At 40.9% G+C, this 20109-nt stretch overlaps 1 protein-coding gene across 1 annotated transcript; it reads left to right on the top strand.

Moving 5' to 3' along the window:
* The first annotated feature begins 9490 nt into the window (after nt 1–9490).
* UBE2A (ubiquitin conjugating enzyme E2 A) lies at nt 9491–19343 on the top strand. The gene is made up of 6 exons (XM_087813575.1): nt 9491–9642; nt 9759–9839; nt 10259–10284; nt 16084–16173; nt 17325–17413; nt 17722–19343. The coding sequence occupies exons 1-6, from the start codon at nt 9599–9601 to the stop codon at nt 17848–17850; spliced, it is 459 nt and encodes a 152-aa protein (XP_087669701.1). The 5' UTR covers nt 9491–9598; the 3' UTR covers nt 17851–19343.
* Nucleotides 19344–20109: the final 766 nt, after the last annotated feature.

Genomic DNA, 20109 nt, shown 5'->3' with positions numbered 1-20109 from the left:
GTGAGCTTCCGGGCTGTCTCATTAGGCTAAGAAGCCCGGGGGCGTCCCCAGTCGCCCAGATCCTCCTTTGCCTAGCCTGTTAACTGGAACTGCTTTGCAATATGCATAATGCAGATTTTAGGTGTGCCTCTATGATTTTAATGGCTATATTCAGGTTGAGTACCTGATGAAGTAGAGACATCTTTTTAAACCTGAGATATAGTTCACATAACATAAGATTCACCCTTTTAAAATGTATAATTCAGTGGGTTTTTAGTTTGTCCACAAAGTTGTACAACCATCACCACTATCTCATTTCAGAACATTTTCATCATCCCCTCAAAAAATCCTATGTGGTTACTAGTCACTCCCCACCTCTTTCCCAGACCCTGGCAACCCCTAATTTACTTTCTGTCTCTATGGATTTGCCTCTTCTGGACATTTCATATGAATGAAATAATACGATATGTGGTTGTTGGTGTCTGGCTTCTTTCACTTAACATAATGCATCCATGTAGTGTGAATCAGTAAAAAGGAACTTCATTCTTTTTTATAGCTGAATAATATATTTTGTTCATTCATCAGTTGATGGACATATGGGTTGTTTCTACTTTTTGGATATAATGACTAATGCTACTTGAACATTGGTGTACAAGTTTTTGTGAGGACATATATTTTTACTTCTCTTTGGTGTATAGGAGTGGAATTGTTGGGTCATATAGTAACTTGATGTTTAACCTTTTGAGGAACTGCCAAGAGTGTTTTCCAAACTGGCTTTACCGTTCCCACCAGGAATCCAAGTAGGGGAAGGGCTTCTGATTTCTTCACGTCCTCACCAGTGATTATTTTTGTCTGTCTTTTTTATCATGGCTATCCAGGTAGGTGTGAAGTGGTATCTCACTGTGGTTTTGATTTCCCTTTCCCTGAAGGCTAATGATATTGAGTACCTTTTTACATGTACTGGTCATTTATGTATCTTCTTTGGAGAAATGTCTATTCAAACCCTTTGCCCATTTTTAATTGGGTTATTTGTCATTTTATTGTTGAATTGTATGAGTTGTTATATATTCTGAATACTGAACCCTAATCATACGAATGATTTGCAAATAGACGCATCTTAATGATCCTGTTTGCCACAGATATAAGAGAACATCTTCCACCCTTCCTTTCCCCAACCTAGAAACTCTCCCAGAATGCTTTTTGTGGAGGACAGGATCCTGCAGCCATCCAGAATAAGGACATTGAGACAGTTTTACATCAAATAACTTCAATAACCCAAGTGATGACACCAAAACAGTGGGTTTTTAACAGAATTTACTGAAGATAGCAGGAGCTTATGACTAGAAAATTGACAGGTTGGCTGGAAGAAGTGTAGTCTTCAAGAAAACAAGATGTAAACCAATGGGATTTAAAGTGATCTGCTAGCCTTCAAACAAACATGAGTTAAATAAAGTATAAAAGAAATATCAATGCAAGTCTTAAAGAATCAGTGTTTGCTCCTAGGTCTTAGTCCAATGTCATCACTATGATTCTATGTTATTCAGTATTTATTGATCTTCTACTGTGTGTTAGGCACTGTGCTATATACTGGTTGTATAGTGATCAATTATAAATAATATCACCCCTCGTGTGGCTTGGTCTAGTGCAATGGTGGGTAAACTTCTTCCGTAACCCAATAGTGGGTAAACTTCCTCTGTAACTTCTTCTGTAACGGGCTAGAGAGTAAATGTTTTAGGCTTTGAGAGCCAAGAGGTAAAATCAAGAATTTAGGTGCTTGTATAACAAGAGAGAAAACAAATTTTCACAAATGTTTCATTGATGGAATTAAAAATATAATAATTGGGTTTTGTAATACAGGTCTACTAATGAGCAGAATGACATTCTTTGATGGAGAGGGATAACATTTCAAAGTGAGTGTTCCCTATCATCAAAATTGGCTTCAATCTCAATATACCTTTAAAGGTTTTTATTTTTTTTTAAATATATCTTTATTGATTCCAGAGAGAGGAAAGGAAAGGGAGAGAGAGAGAGAAAGAGAGAGAGAGAGGAGAGACATCAATGATGAGAGAGTCATTGATCGAGCCCACAACCCGGGCATGTGCCCTGACCGGGAATCAAACCCTGATCGCCTAGATCTTAGGTCGACACTCAACTACTGAGCCACGCCCGGTTGGGCCTCATTTTTACTTTCTAATAAAAGTTTACAACTTGATTTTCCAAAAGAGTCAACAAATTGCATGCACCTGTTAATAAAGGTCTTGAATAATATTTAAAAATCATTTGCAAATATTCCTCTGTTAATACTTATCTGTAATGAGAGTTTGTGTATTTCATCTTTAAAAAAATTTTAACACAGATAAATGCTTCCAAATACTGATATCCACCCACAGCAACTGATTTTAATTGAGCATTTCATTTCTTAGGAGGCATTTAGGAAATTCAATTAGATTCTTCTCTTAGTATTTGCCTTCTAGCCTGTCATTACATTACAGAGTACGCACTTCCAATGGAAATTTAGGTGGAAGCTCCTCAAATGCACAAATTAATTTTGAAATATAGAAATTTCCTTTGCACTTTGCATCAAGGTCTGAAAAATGCGACTGGAACTGTAGTTTGAACTCAGAAAAGATGTCTACTGCAAATTTGTGTGGGCATACAAATCTTTATTTTTGTTTCAATTTTTTAGAGCACAGGAAGTGATTAAAATAACTTGACATTACTTTTGATACAAACAATGTTAGTTGTCATTGAAATGAATTTACTGCAGAATAAGTTTCACATATAAGCAGTGTTTTGCCTTGTAATCGTAAGGTAAACTCATTAAAATGATCAAGTCTAGAGGAAAAGCTAGAGGAATAGAATAACCATGGATGGCATTTAAACAACTTACATTTTCTCAAGCTGTGTTCATTTGTCCAACTAAGCCCTTCTCTGCTCCGCACAGATTTGGAACGCGTGTTAGCAGATTCTGCTTCAGGTTGTACTGAACTAGGGTTCTCTTGACTTCTTTGGAAATATTCTAATTTGCAGTTGTCCCACACAGACTACCCATGCAGGCCAATTCTTCCATCCCTCTAAACTCAGCGTTGATTCTGAGTAAACAGCTGAACAGTATTGGAAACATCTGTGAACTCATCAAGAGCCAAGGAAAACCACTTGCTCTGTTTGTTTATTTATTTATTTATTTATTTATTTATTTATATTGATTTGAGGGGGGAGGAGAGAGAGAGAGACATCGATTTGTTGTTCCGCTTATTTATGCATCATCGGTTGTTTCTTGTCTGTGCCCTGACCGGGGATTGAACCCTCGACCTTGGTGTATCAGGACGATACTAACTGAGCTAACCGGGCAGGGCTGCCCTGTTTTTGTTTTGTTTTTAAATGTGTTTTTTTTAATGTTTTTTTTTTTTAGAATATGTCTTTATTGATTTTTAGAGAGAGAGGAAGGGAAAGAAATAGAGAGATAAAAACATTGATGAGAGAGACGCCTTGTTGATCTCTGCCTCCTGCACGTCCCTCACTGGGGATCGACCCCTGAAACTTGGGCATGTGCCCTGACCAGGAATCGAACTGGTGACCTAGGTTGACGTTCAACCACTGAGCCACACTGGCTGGGCTGCCCTGTTTGTTTGTTTTTCATTTCTATTGATATCTCTTCCAATGTCCTTAACTCTTTGAGCCACTGTTCTTGTTGAAAGGCTAATAGTCTTTAAAAAGTTTATTTTCCTTGGACACATTTCTTTGGCTTCTGCAGTCAAACACAATTTAATTAACTGACCATCAGTAAACGGCTTTCCTTCCTTGGCTAAGAAATGAGCCACTCAGAAACTCACTTTGGCCACAGCCGCATTTTCATGTTTTATTTTTGTGAAGAATTCTGCTATGATAAGATATTCATTCCATTTTAAGCTTTCTAATTTTTCTAGCCATTGCTCTCCTGTGAGCTGGGAACATTGCAATGAGCGCTCAGTTTGGTAATGTCCATGTATATTGTATTCTTTGAGCAATGCTACAGTATCACTGTTTAATAAACAAGGTGCTTTGACATCTAATTGGATAACCAAGTAATCTACACTTAAAAGCATGATATTCAAAATCCACTTTTATTTTCTTGTTTTGACATGATAGGCATGCACTTTTAATTTTTTTAAATGCCACAATATGGTGATATGCGTGACACTCAAAACGCTGTTGAATTTTAACTGCATCACTGGGATTTGTAGTGGACCAACCAAGAGTGTGAAGTGATGAGAGGACCACATGCGGTCTCTGTCACAGCTACTCAACCCTGCCATTGTAGCACAAAAGCAGTCATTGAAATTTAAATATCATATTGTCTTTATGTGTCATGACATATTATTACATATTCTTCTTCTTTTGATCATTTCCCACCATTTAAAAATATAGCTTGCAGGCTGTAGGGAAAAAGATGGCAGGCTTGATTCGGTGGATGTAGCTGGTTTGATTGAATTCCCATGTGCAACACTGTAGCCATGTGTAGTAGTTTCCTATTGCTACTGTAACAAACTACCTAGTGGCTTAAGAAACATAAATGTATTATCTCACAATTCTGGAGATCAGCAGTCCAAAATCAATCTTGCTGGTCCAAAGTCAAGATGTTAGCAGGGCTGGTTGCTCCTAGAGCCTCCAGGGGAGAGTCCATTCTTTGCCTCTTCCAGCTTCTAGAGGCTGCCCCCATCCCTGGGCTCCTCAGATGGTGGCTGTATCACTCCAGTCTCCGCTTCCATCCTCACATGGCCTCCTCTCTGAATTTGGACTCCTCCTTCCCTCTTATGAGGACCCACATGATTACATCAGGCCTACCATATTTAATCCTGGATAATCTCCCCATCTCAAGATTCTTAAATTTAACCACATCTCCAAAGTCCGTTTTGCCAATTTAAGGTAATGTATTCACAGGTTCCAGAGATTAGGATATGGAGGTCTTGAGGAGGGGAAGGGGAGCATTATTCAGGCTACCATACCAGCCTTTGTTTCTCTTGATTCAACAATTCAGCTGGTAGTAAAATCCTATGTTCATGCCCCAACTTCCCCATTCCACTAAGCTTCACCTTTTCTTTCTCCTCTCACTCCTCCACTCCCCTTCCTTCCCCTCCCCTCCCTCTCCCTCCTCTCTCTATCTCTCTCTCTGCTCTCTCTCCCTTTCTCTCCCTATGTCCTAGGGGCTATAAATGAATCACATAGTACTAATTTTTAAAATGTTTTTATTGATTTTTTTTTTTTTTTTTAGAGAGAGAGAGAAAAGGAGAGGGGGAGAGAGAAACATTGATGTGAGAGAAACACTGATTGGCTGCCTCCTGCACGCCCCCTACTGGGGATCGAGCCTGAAACCCAGGCATGTGCCCTGACCAGGAATGGAACCCTGTGACCTTTTGGTGCGCCAGGCAACTCTCAACCAACTGAGACACACCGGCTAGGGCCATATTACTACTTTCATTGCCAAAAGCCACACTGTGACAACTTGTTTCCTATGTGATTTCCTTGACTTGTCTTCTGAGATTATTGGAGTCGAGGCAGACCTTGTGTTTCATTTTCTGTTTTCTTGGTTGCCATTTGTACTACGTTTTATCAACAGAAGTGAAAACTAGAGGCAAATAAAATTCCTTGCCTTCGCTGGCTAACAGAAATACAAACTCACAGCCTCCTAGGCAGGAAATGGTGGTTTATCCGGTCTGCCCTTCCAACCCAAAATAGTTCAGCAAAATCACAGTCTAGTCTGCATTTTGAAAGCTGCATAAATGAACTTCTACAATTTCCCTGGTCATATACTCCCATATTTCACAGTCCTCCTTTGAGGAACATTCTCAAATCCTTGCCTATGGACATTTTGGAATAGTATTTATCGTCCCTGAAGCTGCATTGCCAGCACACTTTAAACTGAAAAGGATTTCTGGTTTCTGATCCCTGCTTTGAGGCAAGAGGGACACTTGGCTTTGAAGAGGTTATTTCTTCAAGATGCAGAGGTGGGAAGGAGGTGGAAGGACTGCTTGGCCAACTCTGCCGTCGTTGGTGTGTTCTAGCCTGACGATCATCTGTGCTGGAGAATACTCTGCTGTGTTGCCTCTTTGCTATGACAACCGTGCTTCTGATGAGGAATGGGGGGCTCTGTGTTCCCACAGTGCAACTGCACTGTGCAGTCAGGGTACTGTCCCCATTCCCTGCTGCCATGGGGCTTCCTAACTGCTTTGGTTCATGCTCCTGAGTTTTCTTGGAAGGAAGAGCAAAGGGAGTTCAGAAAACAGACAAGCCCACAACAAACTCAAATACATCTCTAGGCTTTGATAACTTTCAGACATTTATATCCAGTGTCAGGAGCTTGCCAGTCTCTTTCCTACTCTCTCGTACACGATATGCCAACTTCTCAGCAGGAGGTTTTCAACACGTCTCTTTTAGGCTCAGACACCTATGAAAGCTGCCTATCAGGCCTAAATTCCTCATCCTTGCATTTGAGGCCATTTAACCAACTTCCGTTGCCCTGACTTTTCCAAGCAGAGGCTTCCCCATTCTCTGTTAGCCATGTTAAATACTCAGGAACCTGAGCATATCCGTTCTTTTTTACAGGCAAAAGGAAAGAAACCATTATTTGTACAGTTGATCCTGGAAAATATATGGAGTTTGTATGATGCTGTCTTTTAAATGCCGTCTTTTAAAGGTTAATCTGCCCACTATCCTCAGAACATGATTTAGCTCCATGTCCTCGTTCATGCTGGGGCCCTCGTAGAAACTACTTGACTCCTCTCCCAAGCGCTGCTTTCATCTCTTTTGAAATAAAGTTGAAATAGATCTATTCCAGGGAGCTTGTTCTAACCACAGCAAAACCATGCGTCCCCTGCTGTGCAGTCCCTCATCATTTGTGGATTCACATGCTTCTGCTATGTATCCTGCTGCTCCTCAGGTAGGCAGAATTCTCCAATGCCACCCTCTCCTTCAAGATTCCTGGCTATTAATGTACACACACCTTCTTTCGGTTACTCAATCAGGCACTAATCTAGACTCTCCTGTGAAGGAATTTTGCAGATGTAATTAAGACCCCAAATCAGATGATTTAAATTTTTCTATTGATTTCAGAGAGAGGAAGGGAGAGGGAGAGAGAAATAGAAACATCAATGGTGAGAGAGTCATTGATCGGCCGCCTCCTGCACACCTCCACTGGGGACTGAGCCCACAACTCCGGGCATGTGCCCTGACCAGGAATCCAACGGTGACCTCCTGGTTTATAAGCCGACACTCAACCACTGAGCCACGCCAGCCAGGCTCAGATCATTTTAAGAGAGGAGCTTATCCGGGGTGAGCCTGACCTAATCAGATAAACCTTTAAAGTGAACTGGGCTCTTTCTGAAGAAAGACATTCAGAGTGTGAGAGATTTGATGGGAGAAAAATTCTCTGTTGACTTTGAAGATGGAATAGGCCACATGGCAAGCAATGTGGGAGACCTCTAGGAGCTGAGAATGGTCCTTGGCTGGCAGGCAGTGAGAAAATGGAGGCCTTAGTTTTCTAGCTGCAAAGAACTGAACTTGGCCAACAGCTTGTGGTAATTTGTTAAGCAGCAGTAGGAAACGAATGCATTTGCTTTTGTAGATCTTGCTTTTGTTGATTTCATATGTGTGTATTAGTCCAAGTTTCTAGATGAGAGGGAGAGGATTTTAAAATTTATTTTTATATCTCCTTCACACCACAGATACAATGTGAGGTTATGGGGAGACTTGCCTTAACTGATATTTTGGAGTTAATGGGAGATATAAATCCTTGGCATGAAAGGTACCTGTTGTTAAGTAGCAGCTCGAATTACTACCATTGTCAAGTACTTCCCATGTTAGAAACAAATCTCTGCACATCTGATATCTCGTGGATATCTTCATGTGTATGTCTCATCATTCCCATGAATTCAGTAAGTCCCCAAATTCCCTCTCCCAAAAGTACCCCTCCCCCCGTCTATTTTCAAATTGTGTTTGTGGCACCTTCAAACCTCCAGTTGCCTTTGGGCTTAGAACTGCAGCCATTGTTGACTCTCCCTCTGTCTTTCCCCAAGTCACTCTGGTGCCATGTCCTTTCCATTCTTCCCCTCCTTTCCATTTTTATTGTCACTGCCTTTTCAGTATCTCTTACCTAGAATGCTTCATGAATGTCCTAGCTGTTCTCCTGGGGCCAATCTTTGATTAGCACAATTGTAATCAAGTCACTTCTCTGCTCATCCGCTTTCCAAGAAATCCATTAGTTTGGCATTCAAAACTCTCCAGGACCTAACCCAGGCCTAATTTTCTCATATTTTAAAACATTCTTTTAAAATAAAAATTTTTAAAAAAAGTGTTTATATGTATTGATTTGAAAGGGGCGAAGGGAGAGAGAGAAGAAACATCGATTTGTCATTCCACTCATTTATGCATTCATTAGTTGCTTCTTGTATGTGCCCCGACAGGAGATTGAACAGGCAACGTTAGCATATGGGGACGACGCTCTAACCTACTGAGCTACCCGGCCAGGGCCTCACAAATTCCTAAATGAGTATTTTGCCTACCTTCTAAGTTATTTGGGGTTGACCTTTAAAATGTTTTCTTTAAAACTGTTACTGCTTTTGCAGGTCCGCATCCTGTGACTCTTCCCTGCAACCTGCAGCTTTTTCACGCATCTTCCCATCACCATTAGTCCAGGCCCGCTGCCCTCGCAGGTCTCCGCAGCCGGACATTCTCAGGCCTTGGATTCTCCTGAACATAGAGCAGCCGCTTGGCTCGTTGAACTGCCCAGGGAAAATGTGGTTCCAGAACCAAATTGTGAGTGCCCAGAGCTGAAACCTCACTCTTGCCTTAAAGCTCTCATTCGTTTTCTCCAGGACACACACCAGCACCTCATTCTGCTTTGGGGTGATCCTTGGCCTAAGTGTTGGGACCCAAACCCATCCCATTCATCCCACAGAAAAGGGACCCACAGCGCCCTGTCATAGTGGAGGCCGATTTCCTCTTGTTCACGGGTCACACGCAGCCCCTGCCCAGTGTCCTGTGTCCCCAGAGGATGTGCAGGCATTGTTCCCGCTTTCCGAGGACCTTTGGAGCTGGCTCCGCCCAGTCCTCCCCCCAGCCACCCGGCGCACTTTAAGTGATCTGGTCTTTATAAAAAGAAAGAAGGAAAGAAAAAGAAAAAGAAAAAGAAAAAGAAAGAAAAAAAAAAAAACCACGAAGAAAAAGCTTCCCAGGATTCTCTTAGACTTGACAGGTGGGGATGGAGCCCATGCCGCCACCCGATCCCGGTGAACTGCAGCCTTCGGTCCCAGCTTCCGACTGCCTGGGCCCGCGTGGCTTGGGCTGGGCTTTAATGACCTAAGCAACTTTCCTCGCTCCCCCCCCCCCGGTATTGGTACAGCCTGTCCGGCCCTCAGCGTTCAACGTCCCCCCCCCCCCCTCCTTCCAGGTTGGTTCAGCCCCTGTCTACTCTGGGGTGGTGCTTAGCCGGCGCCAGACCGACCCTCGACTCCGTAGGGGCAGTGCGGTGCCTCTGGGCGCTTCCTCCCCGGCTTCCCCGGCTCCCTCAGCCGCGTCGGCCTCCTTACCCTCGGCGGGGAGCCGCGATCCCGGTGTATGCCCCAGCCCTGACCCCGCTCGAGACATGTCTACCCCGGCTCGGCGGCGCCTCATGCGGGACTTCAAGAGGTAACCGACAGGGACGGCGGCGGCCGGGGGCTGGCAGCGGGATCAGGGCGGGTCCCGGGGCGGCCCTGGGGCGGGGGGGCGGCCCGCTAACGGCGCCCCTGTGTGTTTCTCTAAAGGTTACAGGAGGATCCTCCCGCCGGAGTCAGTGGGGCTCCGTCCGAGAACAACATAATGGTGTGGAACGCGGTCATTTTTGGGTGAGTCTGCGTTCCGGGCGTTGGCGACCCATGGGAGATGCTAGGTGGCTCTTCTTGGCTCCCTGGGACCGGCCCCTGACGAAAGCGGAGTGGGAGAGGGACAGTGTTGGGGTCTGGCCGGGCCTAGGCGCCTCTCCGGAGCCTGTGCCTCGATTAGCTCGCTTCCCGCTGCCGGGGGAACCGTTTGGGGTTCTCAGGGGGGCGGGGCGGGGAGTGGCGGCGGTTAGGCTCGGCGGCCTGCACTCGGTTTCTGAGCCCGAAACACCTATTCGGAGTGAATTATCCAACCCGGGAACCCGGGCTTTACCGGAGGTGGAGCTGACAGGACTTGGCAGAGCCCGGAATAGCCATCTCGTAAAATGAACCAGGGAGTGAGGAACCCCTGAAGCGGGAACTGACTGTTTTTCTCTGTATTTCAGGCCCGAAGGGACCCCGTTTGAGGATGGTAAGAGAATTTCTTTACACACACCTTTCAGGAGCCTCATCATCTGGGGAAAGGGTTCCTAGTCCTCCTTGGAAGTGCCTCTTAGGAACCCGCTTCTCCCTAGCCTCTGCCTACTAAAGGCCTGAGTGGAATCCAGTATGTAGCAGGTTGTTCTGGCTATTGTCTCCTTCACTAGAATTCACCGTTTTTCTGGTTTGCTTCTATAAGAAAAACCTCAGTAAGGAAGTCACTTTTTTAAAGGAGCTTCACAGCACCTATGTTAAACACTCTTGAGGTCGGCGCTGTGATCTGCCAAATTCAGCCCCCCATCAAGATACTGAGCTGGTATCAACCCAACCACTTGCCGGTAGACTTAGAGACCCCCAGAGACCATCTGGTTAGCTTTCTACCACAAGGCAGGAACTGTGTACAGCAGGTGCTTAATATGTTTCTTGGATGTTGAATGGATGCAAACATCTCTTAAACACAACTATCTGGTTTCTACAATCTGGCATTGAATGCCTGACAGCTTCACTGCTTGCTCTAAAATGTTTTTTAATGCCCAGTTTGAGTGTAATATTGCTTCTTATTTTTAAATGAGTTTTCAAAGATTTAAATTTGACTTTAAAAAACACACATATTAATTCTTTTTAAAGATTTTTTAAAAAAAACTTTCCATTTTGAGGTAAATACAGATTCATGTGCAGTTGTAATAAATAATACAGACAGATTATGTTTCCTTCACACACTTCCCCACCCCCTTCATTGGTAACATTTTGAATGACTACATTACAATATCACAAATTGGAAATTGACAGTGATATAGTTTTATGTGCACTCAGTTGTGTGTGTAGTTTTTTGAAAGTTTAATTCATTTGAAAGATGATTAAAAGTGTTTGAACTACTGTTTGACATCTTTAATATTTGACGTATTTTTAAAAAGAAAAGGATCTTTCTCTTATTCTTTCTCAATGACTTACCTTCCTTTAGTCATGTAGCATTTGATTCTCTCTCTCTCTCTCTCTCTGTCTCTCTCTCTCTCTCTCTCTCACACACACACACACACAACTCAGTTTGAAGGTAGGAACAAAAACGTTGCAAGCTTCTGAGTACATACTTATGCTGACAGTTTGGATCACTTTTTGGTGCTACTAGTCCACAAGGTAGGTCAAGATCAACCAATTCTATAATTTGTCTCAAATACTCAGATTCCCCTAGGAGGCTACAGAGAGTCACCTGAAAACTTTTAGCTTACTGTCTACCTTCATTCCTTGGGTAAATATCAGTGCTCTTCGGTGCTGCAATGAAAAGAAATGACAGCAGGAGAGAGGGATCCTAAAGGCACGCTACTTTGGTGCAGTAAATCATTTGAACTGATCCACAGCAAGACTTAATTTTGCTCTACTGCATTGGTGCTAGTTCTTCCTACCTAAGCTTTATGTGCAGATTAGCTGTGTATTTGCTTTAGCTTTAGCAGGCTCTGTTTTCATTGGTTTCTTTTTTCCCCCTCCTGATTTCACCTAGACTTCTTTATGCTGGGCACAGCTTTATTAATAGTACATCACTTTGCTGGGGGTTGGCTACTTAAATATTTCAAGGGTCCTTTCTCTTGTTTTAAGTGCTATGAATTGAAAAGGTACTTATGGAATCCATTATCTACCTGGACTTTCCCTCTTGACATTAATGACTCTGTTTTTGATGATGTGTATCTCCATCCTGGCATTACTGAAAGGAATTACTCAGACTAAATGACAGGACTCTTTTCTGATTCATTCTATTGAACAGTCTGCTATCCAAGAATGTTTCCTCAGTGTCTAGAACACTGACTATGGCTACAAAAAATGTGACCATTTGTTAAAACCCCTCCTTTATGATTAGGGAATTTACTGGAAAAGACTGATTAGGGACAAGTGGCATGGTTGATTTTGCTCTGTTTCCAATGTATTCTATAGATTAACAGTCCCAAAACTATTTTTGCTGCTTCCTGGTAAACCATTGGTAATGGAAGTTTCTGGAATAGCCAGGCCCTAGTTATATAGATGAAATCTTGAGAAAAACAACTCTGATTTAACTTCACACACTTGAAGTAAGAGAAAAATGTTTCCAAGAACTTACACTACCAGAGCACTGAGGGGACACTGCTTCCTCATCAGAGTATTTGGGGGGGGGGGGGGAGATGCTGAATACAAACGCTCTGGAATAAAGCATTCTCCACATTATCTAAAAATTGTTAATAGACACAGGAAGATACTAGTATTTGCTTTTCATAATAGATGTATTCTTAAGAATTTGTGTGTAAGATTTTTTTTAAAAAAATGAATGACTTAAAAGCAACTAAGAATGTTTTTAAGGTAAATAAATCCTATGATAGAGTATTTGGGTGTTATCTTAAAAATTTGAATTTTTAGTCATCAAAAAATGTTTTAAGTACATGTACTTTTCTTTTTTTCTCTTTATTTTATTTTTTCCATCACCATTTATCCCCCCCATCCCCTCTCCTACCTCCACCCACCACCCTCCCCCTGCAATCACTACACTGTTTTCTGTGTCCATAAGTTCTTTATCTTTTTTTACTTTGCTTTCTTTTCAGGGGTCACAATCTAATGGCAAAATGGCAGAAAATGTCTACAGAGGTGTTTTCTTTGGCCAACACAATATTTTCAAAATTTTGAATTTGTGAATGTCTTTAGCAGAACATAAACTTGTTAGTTTAACCATATCACTCCCTATTGCCATACACCAGTCATTTAATACATTTATGTAGTTTTCCTGGTTCCTATGTATGGATGGACTAATTGATACTTTCCTTACAATATTTTGGCCTCCTCAGGGACTTGAACCAAGTCAGCACAGGTTTAAGTTTTCAGTTATTTTAAAGCCTCGCCATCTAAATATTCAGAGGATAAGCTCTAGCCTCAATTGTGTAATATTAGTTCTAGGATTTTTAATTTCTTTAACATTTGTTTTGCATCTCAAAAACTGCACTGGGGGTTATACTAAAGAGGTTCTGATCGTTTAATGTGGCTAGAAATATGAAATATCCCCTTTTAAATACATACTTTGAATAAGATCTGGGTAAGTCCTAATTTATATTCAGGTAGACATAAACAGGTAGACAAGATATTAAATGAACTGCTTTAAGAGGCTTGACTCTTGGGTAGCTAGCTAGGTAAGCACCTTGTTGAACTTCTGGGCAAGTATTGGACAGAAAGCTCAAGTCAAGGGTTTTGAGAGCCACCAACATAGGTACTCAACTGGCATTTAACTGTGAGTGTTTGATGTAGTTCAGAAATAAAGTACTATTTAATATTTGAATCCATTAATTGTATATTTCGTACTAATAGTGAAGTTTGGGTTTTGAAGTTTAGAATTACTATTATTTATAAAGCACTTATTTTGTGTCACTGCATATTTCCCTCATGTAAACTTTACAACAATGTTATGTGGTGGGTACTATCATTAACTCCATTTTACAGATGAGGAACTTGAGGTTTAGCCAGGTTGAGTGGCTTCCCCAGGTTTCACAACTAGTAAGTAGCAAAGCCAGGATTTGAGCCTAGGTCTGTGTGACTGCAGAGTTCCACTTATGCCTCCTTGTGTGTTGCTTTACTACATTTAGGTATTATATTTAATGGTTGTTTTAATTTAAAGTACCTGAGAGTGCCATGTGCTATGAAATCTGCCCAATTTTAGAGCAATTCCTTAATGATAAATCTCTCACCTGTAATTAAATCAGATTTCAGCATCGAGCCAAATGTGTTTACACTTGAGATACGTACAGCAGCTCAAAGTTTTGAACTCTAACGCTGATACCCACTTTTTCTTGCATATTATAACATCAGTAGTACTGAAAAGGAAGAATATGCTTTCTTCCTCAAAAAGAGGGAGATTTATGTCCAGGTGGTGATAACTGTGAAGTATGTTCTGATGGACTAGAGCATGTTTGTCCAGTCCAGAATATTTTACTCTGTTCTTAGGGAGCAGCAGCCTTTTGGGTATGTCTCTATTTGTTGCATTTTAAATTAGTCTGAAACCTTGTGATATGTTCATACGAAGGGCAACTTTGTTAGCAAGTTGTTTCCTATGAGCTTGCTGGTAGAAACTAAACTTGTTGGTACTATTCTTTGAAACAATTAGCAGTTGAACGATTGTAGTCTTTTCTTACTTAAGTGGTAATAAACCTATTGATGGAAGCCAGAAGAAAATAAATTGCCTACTCTGAAGGAATCAGTAACGAATTACATTCTTATCTGAAGTGTGACCTATTGTATTAGATAGAATAAGTGATTTATTTCATGTACCTGAGTAATACAGTAGAATATGCATCACCTTATACCAGATAGTAACTGATTCCACAAGTTTACTTGAAGAGATTTCAGTCAGGGAAAAATAGTTGCCCAACTGTTTTCTTGAATTTATTAAACCAAATTAAAAATAACATTTTGAAGGAAATAATTTCCTCAATCTCATCATCCTACAAGTCTTGAATGAGATCTAGTTTGTCCTTTCCTTATAAGTCTGTAACCTAGTATGCTTTAGGGCCTCCTGCTATCTTAGTTGACACATGTTCAAGAAAAATAAATTCTTTTCAGTAGTGGCCTAAACTAACATCATTAGAAAGATAAATTTTCTGGAGACACGAAAGTAATCTAATGCACTTTTAAAATTATTTCTGCCATTAATTCCCTCCATTAGTGTGAATGATTGAGTTGATTTTATAGTGAAGTACTTTGTGAATCATACTCAAGGGTTTTGAGAAGGACTGTGACTTTTTTTCTGGTTTACATTCAATTACATTTTCATTATAGAGTTGCCATTATATATGAAAAGGAACCAGTGAACACTTTTATGCCTGTTGCCTTCTATTTTAAAAATAATTTGATTATTTGTGTTTCTAGCTTTTTGAACCCTTTTAACCCCATTCTCTCCAGTCTACTTAAACTCTCTGGAGAGCTTAATATGGCAGCTGATTCAAACAGGCCTTTAAGGTCTTCCAGTTTTCTAAAGAAAGAAGGCCAAATTTTGGCTCTAGTTTCTTGTCATTTTATTTTATTTTATTTTATTTTATTTTATTTTAAATATATCTCCATTGATTTCAGACAGAGGAAAGGAGAGGGGGAGAGAGAGGTAGAAACATCAATGATGAGAGAGTCATTGATTGAGCCCACAACCTGGGCATGTGCCCTGACCAGGAATCGAACCCTGATCGCCTGGATCCCAGGTCGACGCTCAACCGCTGAGCCACGCCTGGCGGGGCTAGTTTCTTGTCATTTTAAAGATGCCTTCAAAATGCACAGTGTTCAGGTAGTAATTTTGAGTTAAAGATGACTGTTTTTAAGTTTGACAGAAAATAATGTCAAAACAAAACAAATCACCTTTGCGTGGTGGTTCTTACAATACTTGTCCATTTTTTAAAAACATGTTTTTATTGATTTCAGAGAGAGGAAGGGAGAGGGAGAGAGAGAGAAGCATCAATGATAAGAGTCATTGATCGGATGAGAGTCATTGATCAGCTGCCTCCTGCACACCCCCTACTGGGGATCGAGCCCGAAACCTGGGCATGTGCCTTGACGGAATCAAACTGTAATCTCCTGGTTCATGGGTCTCTGCTCAACCGCTGAGCCACACTGGCTGGGCAATACCAGCCAGTCCATTTTTAGAGCAATTCCTGGAGATGTATCTTTTAGCCAGTCTCCCTATATCTTTGCATTATTTCATTTAACACTTAAAAAAAAAGTCACAAAACATAGCATTGAAAACAAAATACTACTGAACAAAGCGATAACTATGTTTTCTTAAACTTGTCTTTTCTAACTACAGGAACATTTAAGCTTATAATAGAATTCACTGAGGAATATCCAAATAAACCACCTACGGTTAGATTTGTCTCTAAGATGTTTCATCCAAATGGCAAGTATCACTTTTACTACAGTATTTTAAACCACTGCACCGTTTGTTAGGGAGGTATTCTGCATTCCTAGGGATTTGTCTGTGGTACCTGAGTATTTAGGCATCCTGCTGTTTCCTGAAAACTGAACGTGCTCATGGTGCTCTGTTGCCGTCTTCAGCTATAATCCTAGAATGAAAGCAGGGGAGCTGCTTTGCCTTTGCTTGGAGTCTGAGAGTCTCCTGATTTTGATTATCTTTATCATTTACTTATTAAACAAAAATCAGGATGCTCTTGAGGTTTCCTTTTAATGCTAGGCCAGATTGGGTAGTCTTGTGTTGTAATTTTTTCACTAGTGTTTAAGACAGGGGTGGGGAATGTCTGGCCTGTGGGCCATATACCGCCAGCGAAATCATTTGGTCTGGCCCTGCCAAGGCAACCACAGGTGGGCCTCGAAATTCAATAAATCTAGGAGCTTTTTTCATAGCTAATTTTTAAGCTGATAATTTTGTATGGCCCGCGAATTATGTTATAAATATCCAAATGGCCCTTGGCAGAAAAAAGGTTCCCTACCCCTGGTTTAAGACAATAGTTTTCAACTTTGGGTGTAGATCAGAGTTACCATAGAACACTTAACAAGTATAGATGGTCTAGCCCCAGTCCAGACCTACTGGACATCGGATTCTGTGGTCAAGGGCCAGGTATACAGTAGTATATGGGAAAAGCACCACAGGTGATTCTAACTTAACATTTTCTTTTTTTCCCTAGTAGTAAGCCTAGAACAACTTGCCTTTTATCCAGGTTAATATTTTCTAGGATATTGGATTGTCATTTCATATAGGAGATAGAGTTTACAAATTTGATGGAATGAATTTCTCACAGGATGGCTAGGGACCCTATTAGAAAATGTTTACGGTTTCCTGGATAATGGCGCACTCTTTTCAGAAGGATCACTAAGTATCTCCCAGTTTTATACTGATTACATTTGACATTCTCCTATCCTGATTGTTTCACTAGTAATGCTTAAGACTCGTTAGGAAAGTAACCAAGGAATAGCTTAGGAAATCTTGTTAAACCTCAGAAGCAAAGTATTCTTGACTATCTCTGTCTTAACTATGCTGTTAAAATCATGATGGTTTTGTTATGTTTAACACGCATACTTCTCTGCCCTTAGTCTATGCAGACGGTAGTATATGTCTGGACATACTTCAGAACCGCTGGAGTCCAACTTACGATGTGTCTTCCATTTTAACATCAATACAAGTGAGTTTTTCCTTCATGTGACTAACTATGGGCTTTTTTATATATCTGTATTAGCAACTGAATTGTTTTTGAAAGTCATAACTTAAGGTAAAGAGTAGGTCATTAGGACCTAAGCCAACAGAATACATATATTTTTGCCCAGCTACTAGCAGATTAGTGTAAGTCTAGATTAGTATGCTGAGAGTAAATTCAGCTGTTATTTAGAACAATTCAATTGGCTGTCTTAAATATATATATACACACACACATACATACATATATATGTATGTCGCATCTAGGAACTGACCTTTTACAAATTGTCTTTCTAGTCTCTATTGGATGAGCCCAATCCCAATAGCCCAGCAAACAGCCAGGCCGCTCAGCTGTATCAGGAGAACAAGCGGGAATATGAAAAACGTGTTTCTGCGATAGTAGAACAGAGCTGGCGTGATTGTTGACTCGGGTGCAGCAGCAGAAGAGGCCGGGCATATGAAACATACATATTGATGTTTGTCACCTTCCTGTTCCTCAGTGTCATTACATTTACTTCATTAAAAGCAAAATAGTTATTCTGCTGTTTCCATCTTCCCTCGCCAAGCTTTTCCTACCCCTTCTATCTTCTCGAGCATCAGAAACACCCTCTATGAGATCAAATGTACTGTACCTGGGTTACGTGCAAAACTTGCTAATGCTTCATTCCTTTTCTGTTGCATCTCATCTCCAGCTCTGGGGCAGTATTTTGTTACCGTTCTTTACACCAAGTGTTTTAAATGAATTGTTATACAAGTCATAGCTTGATGGCTTGATGACCAGGATGTGATTTTTAACAAAATGACTGCTGAAGTGCTTCATCCTGGCTAAAACACTCATGTTGGACTTAGAAGGGAATGTTTGGAATATGGCCTATAGAAAACAGGGAAGTGTCCATATAGACATCCATTTTGAGAGATGAAAGTTAAAAATGCTATGTTTCTAAGATCTAACCAATATGAATTATACGGTGAATTTTTTTTTTTTTAGAAAAACAAACATGTCTTTATTGATTTCAGAGAAAGGGAGAGGGAGAGAGAGAGAAACATCAATGATTAGAGTCATTGATCGGCTGCCTCCTGCTGGGGATAGAGCCTGCAACCCGGGCATGTGCCCTGACCGGGAATCAAACCTCGATCGTAGGTTGATGCTCAACTGCTGAGCTACGCTGGTGGGGCTACGAGGTGGTTTTTATCGGTAGGAAGGAGAATGTGAAAGGGCTCAGCCAAAGGAATTCAGCAATTGTAGTGACTGACACATCCTCTCCTTGCAAGAGAGTCACTGGGCACACCCATGTGAAGTTTCAGGCTACAGTCGGCCTTCTGTATCCACAGGTTCCACACTCACAGATTTAACCAACCACAAATTGAAAATATTCAGGGGGGGTGGTGGTATGTTGTCGCTGATGTTTACTAGGTAGTTAAGCCTCTGGTGGTTGTGCGTGTACTGATGGATACCTAGGGACGACTGTACTGGAAGTCTTCTGGGGTTTTGCTTTTTAAAGAGGTGTGGGAGCAGAGGAATGGAAACTCATGTTTTTAATGTGGGGAAGGTAGGTGATCCTTTAATCTTTAATCTCCCCTCAGTTTTTCAACTTTTAATTAACCTAATGAAAGGAGCATATCTGTGGCAAACTATTTTCCACGCAAATCCTGAGTTCATGCTGCATGCTTTAGTTTCTTCTTCCCTTTCAGTGTTCTAAGAACCTTCAAGTCCACGTTTGCAATCTTTGAGTATTTATACGTTTAAATAGACAGTACCTTTAAGTAGCAGTGTGGGACAAGGCTTGTAAATGTTTTGTCTAAATGTTCCATTGTCACCTTGTGTGCGTTTATCACTCTTCTAAATCTAACTGCACAAGTAACCCATGTAAAAAATGTACATTTTTCAAAACTTGTAAATAAAAATAACCTTAAAATTTTGTAGTCAAGGTATAATTATATTTAAACAGTATGAACTTTTAGTATTATTGGAATCACACACCTACTCATTTCCCCCCTTGAAATAAACCTGGTAAAGGCAAAAATACAGATTCTGGAAGAGGGAAAATAATACTGTTGGAGAGGAAACTCTTTTCAGTCATAACTATTAATGCTTTTTAAAAAAAATTTTAACAGGATATAAAACTTAAATAAAACAAAGCTACTTCAGCATTAATATTATTATAATCAATCTAAATAATGAAATGGGTAAGGGGGGAGAATAAAGAAACCTGGATATTTACCAGCACCCTCAGAGACCAGCACCTAACTTGTTGATTCTGACATTCACCTCCTTTAAAAAGCCCTCGCTTAAAAACAAACAGTACCAAACTATTCTAAGATGGTATTTTCTGTCCTGTGTAAAGTTTGGGAGTACAGGTATCCTCAATCAAGTTACCTTGCTTAAACAAAACTCTTCTGAGAAGCAACCTATTTTTTTTTTTAATCCTCACTGAGGATATTTTTTCCATTGCTTTTCAGAGAGTGGAAGGGAGAGAAACACCGATGTGATAGAGACACATCAATTGGTTGCCTCCTGCACACACCCCGACCTGGGCTGGGGGATCGAACCTGCAACTGAGGTACGTTCCCTTGGCCGGAATCAAACCTGGGACCCTTCAGTCCATGGGCCGATGCTCTAACCACTGAGCAAACTGGCTAGGGCCTATTTCTTTTTAAATAGATAATGACAGTGACTTTGTGGAA

The sequence above is a fragment of the Miniopterus natalensis genome, chromosome X (assembly GCF_054644295.1).
Source record: "Miniopterus natalensis isolate mMinNat1 chromosome X, mMinNat1.hap1, whole genome shotgun sequence".
Classification (NCBI taxonomy): domain Eukaryota; kingdom Metazoa; phylum Chordata; class Mammalia; order Chiroptera; family Miniopteridae; genus Miniopterus; species Miniopterus natalensis.
The sequence above is the reverse complement of the archived record's forward strand: the minus strand, read 5'-3'. Positions and strand labels throughout refer to the sequence as shown.